This window comes from Schistocerca gregaria, chromosome 6 (assembly GCF_023897955.1).
Source record: "Schistocerca gregaria isolate iqSchGreg1 chromosome 6, iqSchGreg1.2, whole genome shotgun sequence".
In the NCBI taxonomy this organism is placed as follows: domain Eukaryota; kingdom Metazoa; phylum Arthropoda; class Insecta; order Orthoptera; family Acrididae; genus Schistocerca; species Schistocerca gregaria.
This window is the reverse complement of record NC_064925.1, coordinates 461,493,481-461,515,012: the sequence shown is the minus strand read 5'-3', so window position 1 is coordinate 461,515,012 and position 21,532 is coordinate 461,493,481. Positions and strand designations below refer to the sequence as shown.

General features: G+C 42.6%; 1 protein-coding gene across 1 annotated transcript in view; it reads left to right on the top strand.

The window, feature by feature from the left end:
• LOC126278466 (sialin-like) overlaps positions 1–5,769 on the top strand; it is a 135,783-nt gene extending 130,014 nt beyond the window's left edge. The window contains exons 10-11 of the mRNA XM_049978609.1: positions 3,088–3,173; positions 5,544–5,769. Of these exons, the coding sequence (XP_049834566.1) occupies positions 3,088–3,173; positions 5,544–5,684 (227 nt within the window). The 3' untranslated portion in view covers positions 5,685–5,769. The remainder of the gene's footprint in view (positions 1–3,087; positions 3,174–5,543) is intronic.
• The last annotated feature ends 15,763 nt before the right edge of the window (positions 5,770–21,532 follow it).

The window sequence follows — 21,532 nt, the reverse complement described above, 5'->3', positions numbered from 1 at the left end:
TAGGCCGTCTTCCGATCACGCCCCAACATCGTACAGCCCGCCTCCAGTGGTGTCGCGACAGGCGTGAATGGAGGGACGAATGGAGACGTGTCGTCTTCAGCGGTGAGAGTCGCTTCTGCCTTGGTGCCAATGATGGTCGTATGCGTGTTTGGCGACGTGCAGGTGAGCGCCACAATCAGGACTGCATACGACCGAGGCACACGGGGCCAACACCCGGCATCATGGTGTGGGGAGCGATCTCCTACACTGGCCGTACACCTCTGGTGATCGTCGAGGGGACACTGAATAGTGCACGGTACATCCAAACTGTCATCGAACCCATCGTTCTACCATTCCTAGACCGGCAAGGGAACTTGCTGTTCCAACAGGACAATGCACGTCCGCATGTATCCCGTGCCACCCAACGTGCTCTAGAAGGTGTAAGTCAACTACCCAGGCCAGCAAGATCACCGGATCTGTCCTCCATTGTGCATGTTTGTGACTGGATGAAGCGTCGTCTCACGCGGTCTTCACGTCCAGCACGAATGCTGGTCCAACTGAGGCGCCAGGTGGAAATGGCATGGCAAGCCGTTCCACAGGTCTACATCCAGCATCTCTACGATCGTCTCCATGGGAGAATAGCAGCCTGCATTGCTGCGAAAGGTGGATATACACTGTACTAGTGCCGACATTGTGTATGCTCTGTTGCCTGTGTCTATGTGCCTGTGGTTCTGTCAGTGTGATCATGTGATGTATCTGACCCCAGGAATGTGTCAATAAAGTTTCCCCTTCCTGGGACAATGAATTCACGGTGTTCTTATTTCAATTTCCAGGAGTGTATTTCTATGTCATCAGTGTTTGCTTATGTTACTGAAAAGGCTGTGTGTGTGTAAGGATAATTGATGGTTTTATATCATACGATTTGCTACCTAACGTATAGTTCGGCTTTAGAAGTCGTTCAACAATTGAAAATGCTATTTCTCTTTTCTCTGTGTGGTACTGGACAGGTTAAACGAAAGGCTTCGAACGCTAGGCATATTTTTGATTTAACTAAGGCGTTTAATTGTATTGATCACAAAATATTGCCCCAGAAGCTGGACCATTACTGAATATGGGGAGTAGTTTACTATTGGTTCACCTTTTACTTTAGCAGCAGACAGCAGAAGGTCATTATTCAGTGTTGAGAATGCCTGCGATTAGTGAAACTGAACAGTTCAAATTTCTAGGTGTTCAGATAGATAGTAAACTGTCACGGAAAGACCGCGTTGAGGAAAAGACTTAATGCTGCCATTTTTTCTATTCGAACGGTATGTGAAGTGAATAATCGTTCGACCCGAAAATTAGTCTACATTGTTTATTTTCATTCGCTTACGTCGTATGGTATTATATTTTGGGGTAACTCTTCCCATTCTAAGAGGATATTTTTGGCTCAGAAACGGGTGGTTTGGAAAATAAGCGGTGTGAGTTCACGAACCTCTTGTCTACCCCTGTTCACTAGTGTGGGTACTTTGGCACTAGCCTCTCAATATACATATTCCTTACTATCATTTCTTGTTAACAATGTTGCAAAACGATTTATAAAAGATATCTGTTTGGTACGAAAATTGGCAATTGTCCTTAAATAACGAAAAGTGTAAAGTCATACACATGAGTGGTAAAAGGAGCCCATTAAACTTCGGTTACACGATAAATCAGTCAAATCTAAAGATTGTAAATTCAACTAAATACCTAAGAATTACAATTACGAACAACTTAAACTGGAAGGAACACACAGAAAATATTGTGGGGAAGGCTAACCAAAGACTGCGTTTTATTGGCAGGACGCTTACAAAATGTACGAGTAACAGGTCTACTAAGGAGGCTGCCTACACTACGTTTGTCTGTCCTATTTTAGAATACCGCTGCGCTGTGTGGGATCCTAATCAGATAGGATTGACGGAGTACATCGAGAAAGTTCAAAGAAGGACAGCACGTTTTGTAAAGTCGCGAAATAGGAGAGAGAGTGTCACTGAAATGATACTGGATTTGGGATGGACATCATTAAAACAAAGGCATTTTAATGATTATAAGCTGGTACACTCTACGGCTCGCTTCATCTGAAACGAAACAAAATGGCGACTCGCTGAGCCACACTGCACGCCTCGAGTCATCCACTGCCCACTGCATTGTTTGGCCCACTGAGGACATGCAGCTCCATGTGCTCATGTGACCAGCCGACCTTTCACGAGCAACCTGATCCCAGATGTCTGTGGCATGCAGTTGCTGTTGCAGTGTTCGGTCGGAAACTGAGAGGAACCCGCATACAGAGACAGTGGAAATTATTATCAGTTTTGGAACCGATTACCATTGACAATGGTTGACACCTGTCTGCAGTCCCTGTCGGTTGGGACTGTTCTTACACTTGTCGTTGCAGACAGTTCGCATTGGTACACAGCCAAATGGAGCAATTTCATTTACGGTGTCGTCACCGGCACATCAGAACACGACAGCTCCTTTCTGCCATTTTGGCACATCTCCACATCAACCAACTTACCGCGTGCATACATCCTACTGACACACACACACACACACACACACACACACACACACACACACACACACACACACTGTCTGTACTACACTTCCTACAGCTCTCACAAGCGACTAGTGAGCACTTTTTGAACGGAGCTACTCCTGTAGTTTCTCCAGTCAATTTACATTTGTTCTTCCAAAATGTGCGCATTTTGTAGGAGTCCTAGTCGTGACTCAAGAGTATTTAAGTATACCTAAATTAAAGATTAATTTTTTTTATTTATATGGAACAAAAGTTTCTATGAGGAGGAGTCAAGCCAATAGAGCTCTAACTGAATTTGAACCATTCAGCTCCATGGCTTCTATGAAAAATAAAGAGCGTTTCGCTCACTAACTATTTTCCCGGAAAACTGATTTCACCCTGAGATTTTTTTTACTAACTATTTTCCGTATTGTTTTACTAATTCAGAAGTCTAAGATATTCTACGAGATACTGTGATGTAACCAAGGATTTTTCTTGTAATTTGTTGCCATTTTATTTCACTCTGAGCGCAGTGCTCTGAAACTTAAAAGTGTCTTGCATTTTTTTTCTTCCAGGATCTCTGTATGGTATAATGAACGCAATCGGCACCTGCACTGGTTTCATCTTCCCGGCCGTCGTCGGGTACATCTTAGAAGGAGGTGTAAGTATAAATAAAGAATTAAAAGTCCACCTGACGGCTGCTTTCGGCATTATTACCCACATTCTCACAAACAAACGCACCTGCACAATAGTACATGAGCCTTGTTCAGGGAATCATCACTACAGCTCTCACGAGGAACGTGCGAGATGTACTCTCAGCCGTTTGCTTCATTCATTGAACAGTCAATGCAAGTTATTTGTGCAGTGTACCCAGAACGACCTGCAGAGACCTGTTCATGGAATTCGCAATAGTAACCACTGCTGCTCAGTATAGCCATTCCTTAATTGCCATAATCCAAACACTTCGTTTTCAGACCAACAGCTCGATTCATAGAATCAGCATCAGAAATGAGAACTAACTTCATAAAGATTTAAAGTCACTTACTTTGGCCACATCTGTAATTCACGAACAGACATTTTCAGTGGTATTGCAGCAGTTATAAACGGATCCTCACATGTTGATATGATATGTGATTACAAAATCGAGTAAATTTACGAAGCACTTGGCTGTACGAGCCTACTTAATTAGTATGGCGTTGCAACCTCTCTGGCCTGGATGTATGCACAGACTCGAAAAAAAATTTGGAAATTTGTGTTAAGTTCCTATGGGACCAAACTGCTGAGGTCATCGGTCCCTAGGCTTACACAATAATTAATCTAAGCTAACTTACGCTAAGGACAAGACACACACCCATGCCCGAGGGAGGACTCGAACTCCCGACGGGGGGAGCCGAGCGGACCGCGTCAAGGTGGCAAGGCGCCCTAGACCTTGCGGCTACCCTGCTTGGCGCAGACTCGGCTGCCTGGGATGGGTGTCATAAAGCATTTCTATCCTCTCCAGAGGCTAACTGTACACCACTGTTGTAACTGGACCTTGATGTCCTGGATTCTCGATGTGGGATGTAGTTAACGTCCGAGCAAGGTCCCACATGTGTTCTATTAGGGACGGATGTGGATACCATGCGGATCACTGCACTGTCTCAACAACACGCAGACAGTTACAGACACGTGCCATGTGTATACGAGAATCGTTCTGTTGAAAAACGGTGCCAGGCTACTGTCGACTGAGAGGTCACACATGAGGACGCGGAATGTCCGTGAGGTACCTTTGTTCCTTCAGAATTCCCTCAATCCCTACCATCCCTGACCTGAAGTCATACCTGATGGCTCACCACACCTAGATGCCTCCAAAACATAGGAAACATAGGACTTCTCCCTAGTTCGGCGCCATACTCGCAGACATTGGTCTCCCAGGGATAGTGCAGAACTGTGATTCATCGCTGAACACAGTGCGACGCCATTCATCAGCACTCCTTGCTTCACAGTCACGGCATCAATCCTACTGCAGGTGTTTGTCTGGTGGTGTTAACAGCAGACCACACGTGGGACGGCAGTTGCCTAGTGCGACTGCCTCTAGTCTGCAAACAACGATGCGGCAAGACACAGAACATTACACTGAGTCCATTACATGGTCTCGGATGGCAGGCTCAAATCTTAAGAGGTTAAGATGTGCTCGGTGCACAGTACGGCTTTCCGCCCTTTTGGCAGTCAGACGTGGTCGAGTGGGACCTTCACGATGAGTATAACTTCCATCACGTTCCTATGCAGTCCAACGTTGGGACACTGTCTCATGCGAATGTCCCACAAAAATCTGGATGTACCAAGATTCAACCAGCTGGCCAGATGGAGACACGCAGAGAGGCCCCTTTCAAGCTCTGCCAGGTGCTGATATCGCTGTCTCACACTACGTCGCATCTGCGCGTCCTTCTTAGTGATCGCTCAACATCTGTTGCTGTTTACGCCCTTATATTCCCTACAAAACGGGAAGTCTGATCATTTACTTCCCCGCCGATGATGTGTGCGTGTACAAAGTTACATTGCCATTCGACCGTGTCTTCTAGGGGCTTCACGTTTTTTTGTCGGGCAGTGTACATAGAGCGTACGTACGTGTCGTGAAGCGTTGGAGAACATATTAGTTCCTCCCACACACGTCTCGCAAAATGTTCACGATGAGAAAATCAGATAAATCATAGTTCGTATGGGGGTCTACCGTCACTCACGCTTCCCACGCATTATCCATGTACGGCACTGGAAAGAGGGAAAAGGATGGTAGTACTGTTAGTACCTTCCGTCACACATCTTAAGATGGCTTACAGTCTATAAGTGGAGGTGTAAAATTGTGACTGGGTAGTCGTCGTTCTTCGTTACAAACGACTCGGTCAGAACATTCAACAGATCTGGGGCAACAGCACAGCGAACACGTCAAACAGCATCCCACTTTTTGTACAAAATTCTTCATAACAAGTAGAAAAACTGATCATGTAACACTCTGTACTTGATGTAACCATATTTATGTATTGTTTTGTTGCAGAATACCTTAGAGCAGTGGCGAATCATCTTCTTCATCGGGTCTGGACTATATCTCGTCAGCGGTCTCGTGTTTATCTTCTTTGGCTCTGCTGAGACACAGCCTTGGAACTTCAAGAAAAAGGAGGAAGCGACTCCTTCTTGATATGTGCGCCAAACATTGCACATCCCCCGTTGCATGCAAAGCCAGTACAAACATGCTATTCCGGCAATAAAGTTCTCAGATCACAGTTATGTTTGTATTACTCACCCACTACAATTTAGTTCACCAATAATTGACAATGGAAGCAATTATTATTTATATGTTTTTGTACCAGCTCCAACGTATAATAACCACCAGAGACACAGACTTGGCAATTATAAGGATAAACAACATAACACACCTTCTCACCCTACAAGTGAAGTACCACATTCACAAAAGTGTAACAGAGAGGGAGAAATTCTTAAATCATGAGGCCTGCCTGGCAAACCACACACTTTTTAAATTAATACAGCACTTACTATAATACAAAATATAGACTTATGACTACACTTCTACATATATATCAACCACTTACTAGATATCCTCCTCACCCCACCTAAAACTGCTGAAACTTCATTCACCACTACCCATCACCTCTCTGTTGCTTTTCTTATAATCACTCTTCGTCATACACACACACGACTACGAACAAAAAGAATAAATCGGACAAGTTGGTAACACACAACCAACACTGAGAAGAAGTGAATAACCATAAACAATGTGCTGAGTATAGATCACGTGTAACTACAGTACTGATCTCTCGTTAATGTTCACAGAAGCTAAGTGAAGTGGAAATAACATCAATGAAGTGTAAGTAAAAATGTATTTTAAAAAAGGCGAAAAATTGTCAAAAATGGATGCTCAACCAAACTTTTTTCGATCTAAAACAACGAAGGGAAAAGCAACAGTTTGCTGAATATGTAAACAAGAACACGGGGGGGGGGGGGGTAATTTTTACAACTTTGTAAGGAAATACTGTTTTAATCCATGAACACCAAAATATAGACACCCGTGATTCCAGAATGACCAAAAAGAACAGTCTCTGTCGAAAAATAATCTTTAACTGCAGTAAGCTTAAGATGGAAAAACCAATAATAATTAATTGCTATATAGAGAGACCATAGGCTAAAAATTTAGTGCGGCTTCGTGACGGCATGTTACAAGACATTCCACTACTGTATGATTTACATTGATCAAGCAGAATAATATTATTACAGCTCCGCCCTCAGTATGGCATCCTGGGACGTACAGAAAGGTTATCAAAATTTCTGGGAGGTGTACATGTGACATCATCATGCATGCGGCCAATAAGATAGCATATGAAGGATGTCCTAGTAGCAAGGGGTAGCATTCAAGAAAGTGATAGTATAATCGTGTGAAACAGGAAAAGTCTTGTAGACAAATTCTCGATTTCGAAAGGTTCCGAAATATGTGCTGTCAGGTACCTGTGTCATCATTATGAGATTAAATAATTTGTTACATATTTTTGTGGTCAGTTATTATTTATTTTCATGTTTCAGTTTTATTTCAGCTCATAATACATTTTCAACAGTTCACAGTACCTGTTGTACAGTTCACGGTACATTTCTGGTAGCCCACAATATAATTACAACGACTCAAAATTGATTTTCAGGAGCTTACAGAGAAAGTCATCAAGTTCACCAGCTTTGGCGCAATGTGCAGCTCTCAGGAGATCATATTGCATTCCTTGCCTTTGTGTCTTTCAGCGTTTGTGTGTGATGGGAGCAGTTTTCATGATGTGAGATAAAGTTCATCTCTCGATGCTCTCTTGCAGTGTAAACATTCGTCTTCATCGGGACCCGTAAACAAAAATCTAATGTGTTGAGTGTGGAGATGTAATAATACTGATAGTTCAAAACTGAAATACAAGGTATTAATGTTCCATAATAATTATTTTGTAACTCGTAGTGAACCAGCTTTTGGCTTTCTAGGCCATCAAACCGACAGACCACACAACAATGGGAGAGCGAGGTTCTAGCCGCACAAAGATTGTTATTGCCAACAGTATGTGACCATTGCACGAATACATATAAGAAATAATGCAAATTGCAGTGCATTAGTTTTATGCAGGTACAAAGCAAGGAATATTCTACAGAGATATTCTAAGGCATCATTCAACCCACCTTTCAGCATATCGCGTACCTGCAGCCACTTATTCCAAGTATGGCCGATTACTGGCTTGATTGAATGAGGTGTAGTGGATGGGTGCCAGGAGGTGCCGTATTAAAACTCGGCCGAGCTTTTCAAATGATTCATTCGTTTCCACTACAGAGCATCGTTCACTTCGGTCCACGTCACAGGCCCCACATTGCTGAGGCCACTGTCCCAGCGACCTGTACAACGCAGTGCTGTGTCGTGCCGGCCTTGTTCGCCAGCTGTAGAGTTCCAATTATGTCAGGATGGCTGCGCCAGCAGCCGACTCAGCGTCCACCGTCCTTGCTGACTCCGCGCTGCTCCAAGGGGAGCCGTAGCCCACCCACGCTGCTGCTTCTTCCTCAGCTGGCGTAGCTGGGAACGCGCCGGCAACAACCGCCCCCGTTCTGGCGTCCGAATCTGCGGCCCTCGCCTTGTAAGTCTCCGGCGTGTATCGGGAGACGAGACGACTGCCCGCGGTAGCGATCCGAAGAGTGGCCCGCCCTGGCTGGTTGCGGACCCCGCGCCGGCCTCAGAGGGTCGAACCAAAGACCCGCTGTGGACTGGGACGCTCTCGCCCCATTTGTTGCTGCGTGTAGCCCAGCAGTGTGACACGCGCCGCCGTCCAGGAGATCTGCCACACTTGAATGAATCTCGTTAGAAAACAGCACCTCGGCTGTGCGTCTCTGTTTCGCTAACGCATCGCCCCGAGTCACGTATCCCCCCCACCCCGGTTGCGCCAGTGGGCCCCTTCTGCCTATAGCTTGCGACATGCGAACCGCTGCATTTACGCTTTTCAGCGGTTCGATGGGCCCTGTGGCCTCCATTCCACTTCGCAACCGCTGGTCAGCGTAACTTACTGCAATCCGGCCCGCACCTGGCTGTAACTTGTGCGCTCCGAAATGTTGCACCAAATCTAGCTTCCCTATCTTAAACTGTGGTGCCGCTTCAGTGGGTATAATAGCAAATGCATCCATCTTGTAGGATTCTGGAGGGCTTTCTGGCTTCAGAGACCTGAAACGGCAGAAGGTTTCAAATTTTAAAGCTGGCTTGATGCGTCCCTCGAGCGGAGCTTTGTAGCGTTGTCTGTGTGAGCTTTCCTGACGGGCATCCTCGCAACTGGCTCTTTCAGACACACGCATGCGCGATGCATTTGTTCAAATTTTAGACCTTGAGCCAATCGAAAATTCTGAGGACGAATAAACAGGCGTCATCTCTCGTGTCTTCTGAATGGGAGAGGCAAGTGGCAACACTGAAAAATTCGTCTTGTTGATTGGTCAGTTGGCCCCCTCCTAGTTCTCTCGGTATATATGCACAGAGTTGAGGCAGGTAGGATTTTGCCCTGTAATTAGTCAGACACAGTAGAGTCGATCTGTAGAAGACTCTCTGAGCTCGTCTACGGTCTGATGCGCCGCTCCTACGCACATTTAGACGGCGATTTTGGATGGGAGTTAGCTCAAATTTTTCAAGTAAGGAATTTTCTGTAACTACAAAATAATTTGATAGAAGCCTTGTGGGGTTCTCTTGAGTTATAATTTTGCTCTCATTTAATTAAATTCAGACGGGACAGTACTCGCGCCTTACTCGGTCGCGATTCACATCCGGCGTCGTATTTTTAACTGAGTTTCGTATCTCTTTTCGCTGCGAGGAACAAGCCAGTTTTGTCGACACAACGTCTGCTGGAAATTGGTGACCTTTGTCGTCGACTATTCTGTGAATGTTTCAGTCTTTGCGTGTGAGCATACGTGCGTCCACGTTGCGTCCCTCACACAGACCTATCGCCACTGAATAATGACTGTGAAGAGAGTCTTCACTTATGGGACCATAGCGTAAGATTTTATACGCGTCACATGTTTAACGACGTTCTGGAGTACTCTTCACTTTGTGAATAAAGGTCCTTTATCAATTTAGTCCGATAAACGTTTCCCCAATGTCCATATCAGCTTGCTCTCCTCCATCCTGTGATCACTAATCTCATGCACCATATAACAGAAAAATACTAGGAAGCATTTAGAAAAGTTCAGTACCTGATCGGTTGATCTAAAGTGCAGTAGTTAGACTGTCGTTGCGCACTTTCTTTATGATGTAAGCTAGTGCGCATTGCAGTTACAATTTCTGAGAGTGCAGTGAACTTGGCACCCAGGGGAAGGTGCAGTATGTTAAGCATTATACTTAAACGTTCTTGTTAGTGAAGAAACAATAAGCATCTTTTGAGGCACTGAACGTTTAAAAAATTTAATTTCTTGTCTTTTCTTGTACACTACTGGCCATTAAAATTGCTACACCACGTGCTGAAGACGCGAAATTTAATGGACAGGAAGAAGATGCTGTGATATGCAAATGATTAGCTTTTCAGAGCATTCACACAAGGTTGGCACCGGTGGCGACACCTACAACGTGCTGACATGAGGAAAGTTTCCAACCGATTTCTCATAACAAACAGCAGTTGAACGGCGTTGCCTGGTGAAACGTCGTTGTGATGCCTCGTGTAAGGAGGAGAAATGCGTACCATCACGTTTCCGACTTTGATAAAGATCGGATTGCAGCCTATCGCTGTTGCGGTTTATCGTATCGCGACATTGTTGCTCGCGTTGGTCGAGATCCAATGACTGTTAGCAGAATATGGAATCGGTGGGTTCAGGAGGGTAATACGGAACTCCGTGCTGGATCCCAACGGCCTCGTATCACTAGCAGTCGAGATGACAGGCATCTTATCCGCATGACTCTAACGGATCGTACAACCACGTCTCGATCACTGAGTCAACAGATGGGGACGTTTGCATTACAACAACCATCTGCACGAACAGTTCGACGACTTTTGCAGCATCATGGACTATCACCTCGGAGACCATGGCTGCGGTTAACCTTGACGCTGCATCACAGACAGGAGCGCCTGCGATGGTGTACTCAACGACGAACCCGCGTGCACGAATGGCAAAACGTAATTTTTTCTGATCAGTCCAGGTTTTGTTTACAGCATCATGATGGTCGCATCCGTGTTTAGCGACATCGCGGTGAACGCACATTGGAAGCGTGTATTCGTCATCGCCATAGTGGCGTATTATCCGGCATGATTGTATGGGGTGCCATTGGTTACACGTCTCGGTCACCTCTTGTTCCCATTGATGGCACTTTGAACAGTGGACGTTACATTTCAGATTCGTTACGACCCGTGGCTCTACCCTTCATTCGATCTCTGCGAAACCCAACATTTCAGCAGGATAATGCACGACCACATGTTGCAGGTCCTGTACGGGCCTTTCTGGATATAGAAAATGTTCTAATGCTGCCCTGGCCAACACATTTTTCAGATCTCTCACCAACTGAAAACGTCTGGTCAATGGTGGCCGAACAACTGGCTAGTCACAATATGCCAGTCACTACTCTTGATGAACTGTGGTATCGTGTTGAAGTTGCATGGCCAGCTGCACCTGTACACGCCATCCAAGCTCTGTTTGACTCAATGCCCAGGCGCATCAAGGCCGTTATTGAGGCCAGAGGTGGTTGTTCTGGGTACTGATTTCTGAGGATCTACGCACCCAAACTGCGTGAAAATGTAATCACATGTCAGTTCTAGTATAACATATTTGTCCAATGAATACCCGTTTATCAACTGCATTTCTTCTTGGTGTAGCAATTTTAGTGACCAGTAGTGTATTAGTGTTTTTCTTGTATGCAGTCGTAAAATGGTTACGTATATTTGGCAATAACAACCTTTGTGCAGATACAAGTTCTGTCTAATGTTGTGGGGTCTGTCTGTTCAGTCTTCTCTTGCCTGAGGATGGCCTAGAAAGCCGAAAGTGGGATCACAACGTATTATAAAAGAAATACAGGGTGGGACAAATAAAAGTGGCGCAGAAGAATGGACACGATTGGATATGAAGTTGTGGTAGCATTAGCGTAGGAGAAAAAGACCTACAGCTATTTCCAACATGATGGAGCAACTGCCTTACAGCCGGTCGAGCATTACAGTATTTAATATTCACGCCTGGCAGAGTTGTTAGCAGAGCGTGCGGTTACTTTGTGTGGGAGGCCCAAAGTCTAAGGTGTATCGCAATAGCCCCCATAATCTTGATTAACTGTGGTAGAATATTACGGATAAGACTGCAGCAATTCCAGCAGTCCAGCTTCAATCCGCCTTCAGCAATTTGCTGATCAGGGCCCTAAAGTGTCAAGAAACGAATGGTGGTCACGTTGAACATCTGCTATAATCAGGTTAGTAATGTATTTCCTTTCCTCTGCTGTGTTTCTTAGTACCGTGGATCCCTGTTCTCCGGGACACTTTTGTTTTTGTCCAACGTTGTAGTTTGGAACATATACAGATACATGTGTATCTCATGTCGGTTTTTAACATGTCTATGCACTTCCGAATGCCGACAGAATGTTCCATAAATAATGATAGTGTATGGAGCAGTCCAATCGATTAGAGAAAGTTCCACTGAATGTTGCCTCACTTGTATGACAGAACGGGAATGGGTTCCATTATGCTAGTCTACAGTACACTCATTATGGTCATTAATATGGCCCCAGGTAAATGAAGCACCTAGTTTTTCACAAAGAAGACTGTGTTCTGTCTTCTCTTCCTACAAAAGAAGGGGCCTTATATTGCCATTCACATTGTAAAACACATCGATGGCGAAATGAATGTAGACATTTGCTTCTATTGAACTCAAAAATCACAGAATTTTTTAAAAAAATGAAACATCTTATCAGGAAAAAGGCATTGCATATAACATCATATCTGTACATAAGCTCCCTCATCCTCTAAGCACTTGGTCCATCACATGAAAAACTCGTTAATATCGCCCTCGAACACGCTCTGCTGCATCGTGCACACCCAGTCTTGCACCGCCTCCACAACCCCGTCTTCCGGAGAAAACTTGGACTCTCCTAGGGGTACTTCCACCAGAATAAATAGGCAAAACTCTCTTGGAATTAGGTCACAGCAGTACGATAGGTGCACTAGGCTTCAGAACCAAGGTTTTGAAAATACTTGATTATTTTCCCAGTCGTATGAGGACGGACTTTTTTCTTTGTTTTTATTACTACAATGTGGCCATCGCCATACAGCCGTCCATCACATTTACAAAGTAGCTTTCTTTATGGTTATTCTACAATTCACTTCGTGAATAGATATTTACACAAATATTTAGGATATGAATGAATGTTGGTACTTGTTACCACTATAAACTGCTCATAAAGTGATTATACCACAATAACAAAAAAAGAAAACGTAACACACGAAATTTCACACATCATGTATACAGTGCGTCTAGATAGTTAGGTTACATATATTGAACAACACATTTAAAGCTTTTGGATTGACAACAACACTGCAGCTCACGTTGAAAGTGGAATCTTTGAGTTAACCCAATGCACTGATAAAGGCTTTTTGTTGTTTATTGCATGTGGTCACGAGGAGAGTAGATGGTTCATGTCTCCTTCTTCTTTGTATAAATCACATAAGATTCCTTCAGTCCCATTCGAAACAGGTGGGTTGGTGATTTAAACGCATGCGTGTAATCGTTATGGATCGTCTGCTCCTATTCGAACCAGTAGACAAAGGGGCTAATACTATTTCAGGCTGCAGCTGGCCATATTCTACTCCTTTTGCTACATTGGTAGAATCCCATTGCGTCTGCCAGGCGTTTCTGGCTTTGTCCTTGATCAAGCGTAACATTTCTTGATAAGGATGTTTCTCATTTAGGATTCCACCTAACTTCATTGCTAGTTTCCCTAAGCTGTCTACTACCTCATTATGAAAGATGCTACTGCGTCCTGGAACCCACACGAAATTTGTTACCGTTCCTGCTTCTTTATTTGTAACGACTTCGTTAATAATGTCTATAATTACAGGTGACATACTTTTGTTGCATTTTGGTTTCTTGACGCTTATTAGTACACTTAGAGAACCTGTTAATATCACCATTCTGCTTCGTCTGCAAGGTCTGGCGTGGTTTACTGGTTCTCTAACTTCGATGGCTTCCGCGTAATAGATAGTAGAGAATATGCGGCTTGTTAATTTTCTGCATGGTTGTACATGGTGGGGCATATAAAAGTGGTCCGGACGAGTGGATAAGATTGAACGTAAATGTATGCATATAACCACACGCCGTGACAAACGCTTGTACGTCCCCCAAGCGATACACAACGGTTCAGAGCGTAGTGCGGCCTGTGACGGATCAGTGTAAAGGGCACGAACAGCGGTGGTTCGTTATGGAAAGTCAGTGACAACAAAATCGTGGAAAGGCGTGGTCAGTTGGTTGCTGAGAAGTATAATGGTGTCAAAGTGCCAGCCAAGTGTGCTATGCAACGCTTAATCCGAAAATGTCGTCAGTCAGGATCTGTTTTTGTGTGCCCGCACACCAGAAAACATGGCTGCAGTTCATCATAAAATGCTTCAGAGTCCTACCAAGTCAACGAGACACCTGTCGCAAGAGACTGGTATATAACATCGATCATCGGACGAGTACTGCACCTGGACCGAACATGTATCCCTGCCGGTTGTCTGTTGTACATGCATTAAAACCAGCAGATGCTACTCAGCACCTCCAGTATTGTGAGTGACTGTTCACTGAAATAACAGTGAATCGTTTGGATATGGATCTGTTCACCTGACTGGTTATATCAACTAACAGGATCACAGGTTTTAGGCAGCGGAGAATCCGCATAACTTCCAAGAAACATCAAGGCATGGTCAGAAGTTTGGGGTTTTGTGTCTGCACGCCGCGTTATTAGTCCCATCTTCTTTGAGACGCTGACTTCGACGAGTTGCATTTCCCGCATTTTGAAACCATTTGTGTCAGCATTAACGAGGAAGAAAAAACCAACAGTTACTTCCAACAGGATGGAGCAACCGCCCACACAGCCGGCCGAACTTTGGAACACATTTAAACAGTCTTAACGCCTTACACCCCTCCCTCCCCCTCCCCCTCCCCCCCCCCCCCCCCCCTCATGAACCGTTGGTGGGAAGGCTTGCGTGCCTCAGCGATACATATTGCTGTACCGCAGGTGCAACCACAACGGAGGGGTATCTGTTGAGAAGCCAGACAAACGTGTGGTTCCTGAAGAGGGGCAGCAGCCTTTTCAGTAGTTGCAGGGGCAACAGTCTGGATGATAGACTGATCTGGACTTGTAACATTAACCAAGACGGCCTTGCTGTTGTGGTACTGCGACCGGCTGAAAGCAAGGGGAAACTACAGCCGTAATTTTTCCCGAGGGCATGCAGCTTTACTGTGTGCTTAAATGATGATGGCGTCCTCTTGGGTAAAATATTCCGGAGGTAAAATTGTCCCCCATTCCGATCTCCGTGCGGGGACTACTCAAGAGGACGTCGTTATCAGGAGAAAGAAACTAGCGTTCTACGGATCGGAGCGTGGAATGTCAGATCCCTTAATCAGACAGGTAGGTTAGAAAATTTAAAAAGTGAAATGGATAGGTTAAAGTTAGATGTAGCGGGAATTAGTGAAGTGCGGTGGCAGGCCCAAAATGACTTTTGGTCAGGTGAATACAGGGTTATAAATGAAAATCAAATAGGGGTTATGCAGGAGTAGGTTTAATAATGAATAAAAAAATAGGAGTGCGGGTAAGCTACTACAAACAGCATAGTGAACGCATTATTGTGGCCACGATAGATACGAAGCCCATGCCTACTACAGTAGTACAAGTTTATATGCCAACTACCTCTGCAGGTGATGAAGAAATTGATGAAATGTATGATGAGATAAAAGAAATTATTCAGGTAGCGAAAGGAGACGAAAGTTTAATAGTCATGGGTGATTGGAATTCCATATTAGGGAAAGGGAGAGAAGGAAACATAGTATGTGATTATGGATTGAGGGTAAGAAATGAAAGAGAAAGCCGTCTGGTAGAATTTTGCACAGAGCATAACTTAATCATAGCTAATACTTGGTTCAAGAATCGTAAAAGAAGGTTGTATACATGGAAGAATCCTGGAGATACTGACAGGTTTCAGAAACATTATATAATGGTAATGTAGGAACCAGGTTTTAAATTGTAAGACATTTCCAGGGGCAGATGTGGACTCTGACCATAATCTATTGGTTATGACCTCTAGATTAAAACTGAAGAAACTGCAAAAAGGTGGGAAATTAAGGAAAAGGGACCTGGATAAACTGACTAAATCAGAGGTTGAACAGAGTTTCAGGGAGAGCATAAGGGAACATTTGACAGGAATGGGGGAAATAAATACAGTAGAAGAAGAAAGGGTAGCTTTGAGGGATGAAATAGAGAAGGCAGCAGCGGATCAAGTAGGTAAAACATCGAAGGCTATTAGATATCCTTGGATAACAGAAGAAATATTGAATTTAATTGATGAAAGGAGAAAATATAAGAATGCAGTAAATGAATCAGGCAAAAAGGAATACAAACGTCTCTAGAATGAGATCGACAGGAAGTGCAAAATGGCTAAGCAGGGATGGCTAGAGGACAAATGTAAGGATGTAGAGGCTTATCTCACTAGGGGTAAGATAGATACTGCCTACAGGAAAATTAAACAGACCTTTGGATATAACAGAACCACTTGTATGAATATCAAGATCTCAGATGGAAACCCAGTTCTAAGCAAAGAAGGGAAAGCAGAAAGGTGGAAGGAGTATATTGAGGGTCTATACAAGGGCGATCTAGCTCAGAACAATATTATGGAAATGGAAGAGGATGTAGATGAAGATGAAATGGGAGATGGTCTTAGATCCGTTCGAATAAATCTTCGTCGGATACAGGAAAAAAGTTTTCATTTCAATCTCCAAATTAGAACATTTATACTGTACGATTTTATCAACGATTAGTACATTTTCTTCTCGGTGGCTAAAATGGTCTACGAATGCTGGTAATACATAATATTTCTGTATTTTATTTTCATACAAGACCCAGAGTTCAAGAGATTTCATAATTAGTTGCTTTCTTCTATTACCAGAGAAACAGTTAAATTTCTCGGTATCTGACCAATATTTTGTTATTGCACTGATTAGATAGTAGAGATTCGTTCCAAATTAATTCATTCACAAGTTTTTCGCTTCTGATACTGAGTGGTGGTTCCCCTACCTCAACCATGAGAGCATTGGTAGGTGTGGATATGCCGGCTCCAGTGTATATTCCAATACAGAAATACTGAAGGTTCTCTAGCTTCGATATCGAATTTCCTGCCCCTTCATGGGAAAATATACATCCATATTTCGAGAATGATCTCATAAAAGTCCTATTAAAGTTGAGCAGGATTTTCGGGTGCGATTCTCAGCAGTTGCTGGACTCAGATCTTAGTGCATTCATCACAGTTTCTAGCTTGAAGGAATATTATTAATAAGACCACTAACTAGACTGCCCGAATGCCATTTCTTAAAAGTACTTAAACTAGATTGAATTATGTTGTCAGCGGAATTCAGTAAAAAAAAACATATATATCAATTACGTTTTATGGAGTTACACCTTAATCGCTGATAATCAATGTCCACAACAGAATAGGGGTTTTAGAGTACGGTGCAACCAAAGTCAACAACCAGCATAATTTGCAGATCCAGACACCCTCGTAGGCCACAATGGGACTGGTGATGGTCTGGAGCATGGTGGTTGCCCCGGTAGCAGGACTCGGTGGCGTAGCCGGGGTAGATTGCTTCGCGTCTTCCTAGAGGCACCAAAGTAAGCCCCTGCTTGTAGAAGAGCAGTTCCTCTAACCTATCTACCTCTTATATATCTCTTTCACCCCATTCTATCGTCTTATGTCTCTTCTCGATGAGAATAACTCACAAGCTGCAAGAGTATAACGAGAAAATTCCCAACTAACAATGGGACTGACATTCACAAAAGAAAAGTATGTTTACTTTCATATACTTAGTCACTATCATTATTATTATTATTATTATTATTATCATTATTATTATTATCATTATTATTCTTGATTGTTATAATTATTTTTATTGTTATAATTATCATTGTACTACTGTTATAATCTCATTTTTTTTGTTTAACATCAATACTGCATAATACGTTAAATGTCCTTAATGTTATTTAGAAACTGTAACTCGTTCAATCTGAGTATGCCTGGTTAGGTGTAAGAGAGGGCTTGAAGGCCCTAATCTTGCCAGGTAAAATAAATACATAAATAAATAATAAATAATATCGACGCCTGGCAGAGCGGCTTTCTTGGCGAAGAGTGCTTTCTGCGGTCTACCCGCTGCCTTAAATGGACTGCTTGCGGCAGAATACTACGCGTACTATTTTCAGTCACCTGTCTATGCGCAATGAACTAGTCCGTGTACATCCCAATCTCTTCCAGCTTATACGATGCCTCCTAGCGGATGCCGGTGTTTCCCCAGCTCGGCTTGGCGCCCGACGGCTGGCCCCTGCAGTGTCCGGGACCCGCCTGACGGATGTGTTGTGCGCGTAGCCTATACGAATAGGTGCTCGGCTGCTATACGTGTGAACAAAAAGAAACGGGAATTTTTGATTTCGAGGGCTGTATGCATCCCATAAAAAAAATATCTTGTCGGTACACCTCCCCCAGATGTATATTTTCATTTGTTTTTGCTATTCCCTTCACCATTGACAGGTGAAAAACTTATACGTGTGTCCGACTGCTAAGCAAATTTTTACTTTCGAAAAAGATGGATCAAAGAATTTGCATTAAATTTCGCTTTATAAATAAATGAAGAACAACACTGCATTTTAAATGTCGACTGTGGATTTTGGCGAGTCTACTGTGAGTAAGACAAGAGTTTACGAGTGGTATAAACGTTACACAGAGGGTCGAGAAGACGTTGAAGACGACGACCGCCCTGAACGTTCTACCACATCAATTACAGACGATAATGTGGAAAAAGTAAGGAAAATGTTTCTGGAAAACCGCCGAATTACCATCAGAGAGGTAGCTGATGATGTCGGTGGCATATGTTCTGCCTCATGCCAAGGAATTTTTTCGGACATTTTGGGCATGAAACGGATAGAAGCGATATTGTTGAATTTCGACCAAACACGACGGCGCGTATATATCGTCGAGAAATTGCTAAATGAAGTCGACAACTATCTAAAACTTCTAAATAAGGTTGTAACAGTTGAAGAAACATGGGTATAGGGGTATGACATCGAAACCAATCCCCAATCGTCCATATGGAAACTGCCTGAATAATCAACACCGAAAAAAATTCGACAAGTTCCATCACATGTGAAGGTTCTTGTCGCTGTATTTTTTTCGATTACTATGGGAGAGCGCATCATGAGTTCCTACAGTATTATCGTACGGTCAGTGGGGAATACTACCTGGAAGCTATGAACCGCTTGCGCGAAGCACTCCTAAGAAAACGTGTGGCAAAACCACTCGTGGAAACTGCGCCATGACAATCCTCCGTCTCATACCTCAATACTTTTAGTGATTGTTTGTGCAAAAAAAAAATCGTTATGTGGCCTCAGCCACAGTATTCGCCCCTCATGGCACCCTTTACTTCTTTATATTCCCGGGGCTGAAGAGAACCAAGGACGTTATTTTGCCACCACTGATGAGATAAAAATAGAATGGCTGAAAGAGCTGAATACCATAACGAAAAGCGAGTTCCAGAAGTGCTTTCAACATTCGAAAAAGCGTTGGCACAAGAGTATTACCGTATATCTGAGGGGCTTCCTTTGAAGGGAACAACGTTGATGTTGAAGAATAAATAAAGCTTCTTTAAGAAAATCCAAAAGATTCCTGTTCGTTTTTGATCACACCTCGTATGTTACTTTGATTATACCTCAAAGATGGAACACGGTGATCACGTATACATAGTATACATAGTATATCGGCTCTTTTCTAGTACAACACTATTTTTGAAACAAATTTTATGCTCCACAACTTTCTTTTTCATACATACCTTAATTCTGAAAAGAATAAAGATAATTTAATATTCTCTCCCAATTCCAAGATAGCTGTATCTTGGCCCTGCTTCACTACCCTTTCCTACATTTATTCTTCAAGAAATGGTTCCTATCCACTCCAAACAATAGCTATAAATTGAGTGTAGATTATTAAGAATCAAACGCAGATCCATATCAGATCATACTGAACATGCAAAGGAGAGCGAAAATGATGTCTTTACGTCTACATTAAAGACTAAACATTATAGATGATGATCAAGCTACTATTCTATTAAGTAGATAACTATAGTTTTGTACCAAGATAAAATTAAGCATTTAATACAAAAGTAGTCCTTTTTAACGAGCAATGTTTCTTCCATCTTGCAGGTATTGTCAGTGTCTTTTAATTGTACAGGATTCGCAGTTACATCGTTTGTCGCTTGTTCACTGAATCTGTATGTCAACATAACAGCTATCCGGCGGCTCAAAGTTCCTTGTAGTTGAGACCTTGCTCATTAGAATGGACCTTCGTCCAGTTTTGATCAGCAGTACGAGTAAAAAAATTCCTTTCATGCACGTAAACATGAAAGATGACATCAAATAAATATTCTGGATTACTTTAAAAATATAACTCTTTTCTGATGGTGCAGTAATTGTATTTATACCAGCAGATACAGTCTCCATTTTATGAGAAAGGCATCTTCGTGTGATGAGAGACTAAAGGTTATGTCTGGATTCACTTACTATAATTTCCTGGTTTTTTCCATCGAAAGTGTTCCTTCTTTTGGTTTTTCAAACTTTCTTATGTCTCCATAAGGTGATTTAAATACTCCAATGATAGTCTGAAAATTATTTAAGCCGTTTAATAAGAATATCGTCGCAATTTTGATTGGAACATAATACTTGCTGAAAATACCTTTTATACTAAAAGTGAAGCGTCTGTGGGATAATAAATACCACTATTGCAGCACAGAGTACTACAGATAAAAAATAATAATTACGCCTCTTTTTCAGCTAAATTTTACTTTTATTTTTAACTACATACATTTCATACAAAAGTGCGTCATTAATGGTCTACAAACGAAATAATTTTAATAACAGTTTTTTACTTGGCATTAACTATATTTGTTTCATAACAGTAGTACATATCTAAATCCAGGCAATTCGAGATAAATTATTTATTATTAAGAAAATAATTACTATAACAATAATTTCTTTTATGAACCCCTGAAAAATTACATGAAAAATACGCGAATAGAAATGAGAAAGATTTATTTGCAGCATAGTATAATTGAATTTCATATTGGCAAGGTAATCAGCATTTAAATAGCAGTTGAGGAAGAATGTCTGCAAACATCTCCAGAAATGGTCATTCAAAGAAATACGTAAAATTAAGCTAGTCAAAGAATATGCATTTCAGACATAATCATAACACCTACACCGCTTTTACACAATCAGATCAAACCCTGTTAAGGGATTAAGCTCAACATCAACGTAAGGTCAGTCTGACAACACTATAACTGATCTTGGAATAGAAATTCTCTAGTAACCATTGTCTGAAAGAAAGTTTTTAACTGCGTGTTGTACCTGGCACACAAAAGTACTACATAACTCAAGTCGTCGTGCGTCATTGCAAAACTCAGTTATTTGAAATTCCTTTATTCCTATGCACAACAGGGAAGGAGGAAAGTGCTATGATTTAATCACATGTGCATAATTCGTGTTGTGATCCAATATTCTTAAACCATGGAGATGCATCTGTTTCTGGCGGCAGCCGACCACGGCACACGTTTTTCATGACAGAAGACGAATCCCACAGTGTTTGACATGTACTCCTCGTTTTGCTATTTATTAAGCTGAGAAACTGCTCACTACAGTCATTTATGATTTTGTTACTAAAAGTTTATCCAAGTAGATGATTATTCCACTACGAGAGACCCTCGCTGAGGTAATTACTGAAAGCACCACCTATCCTG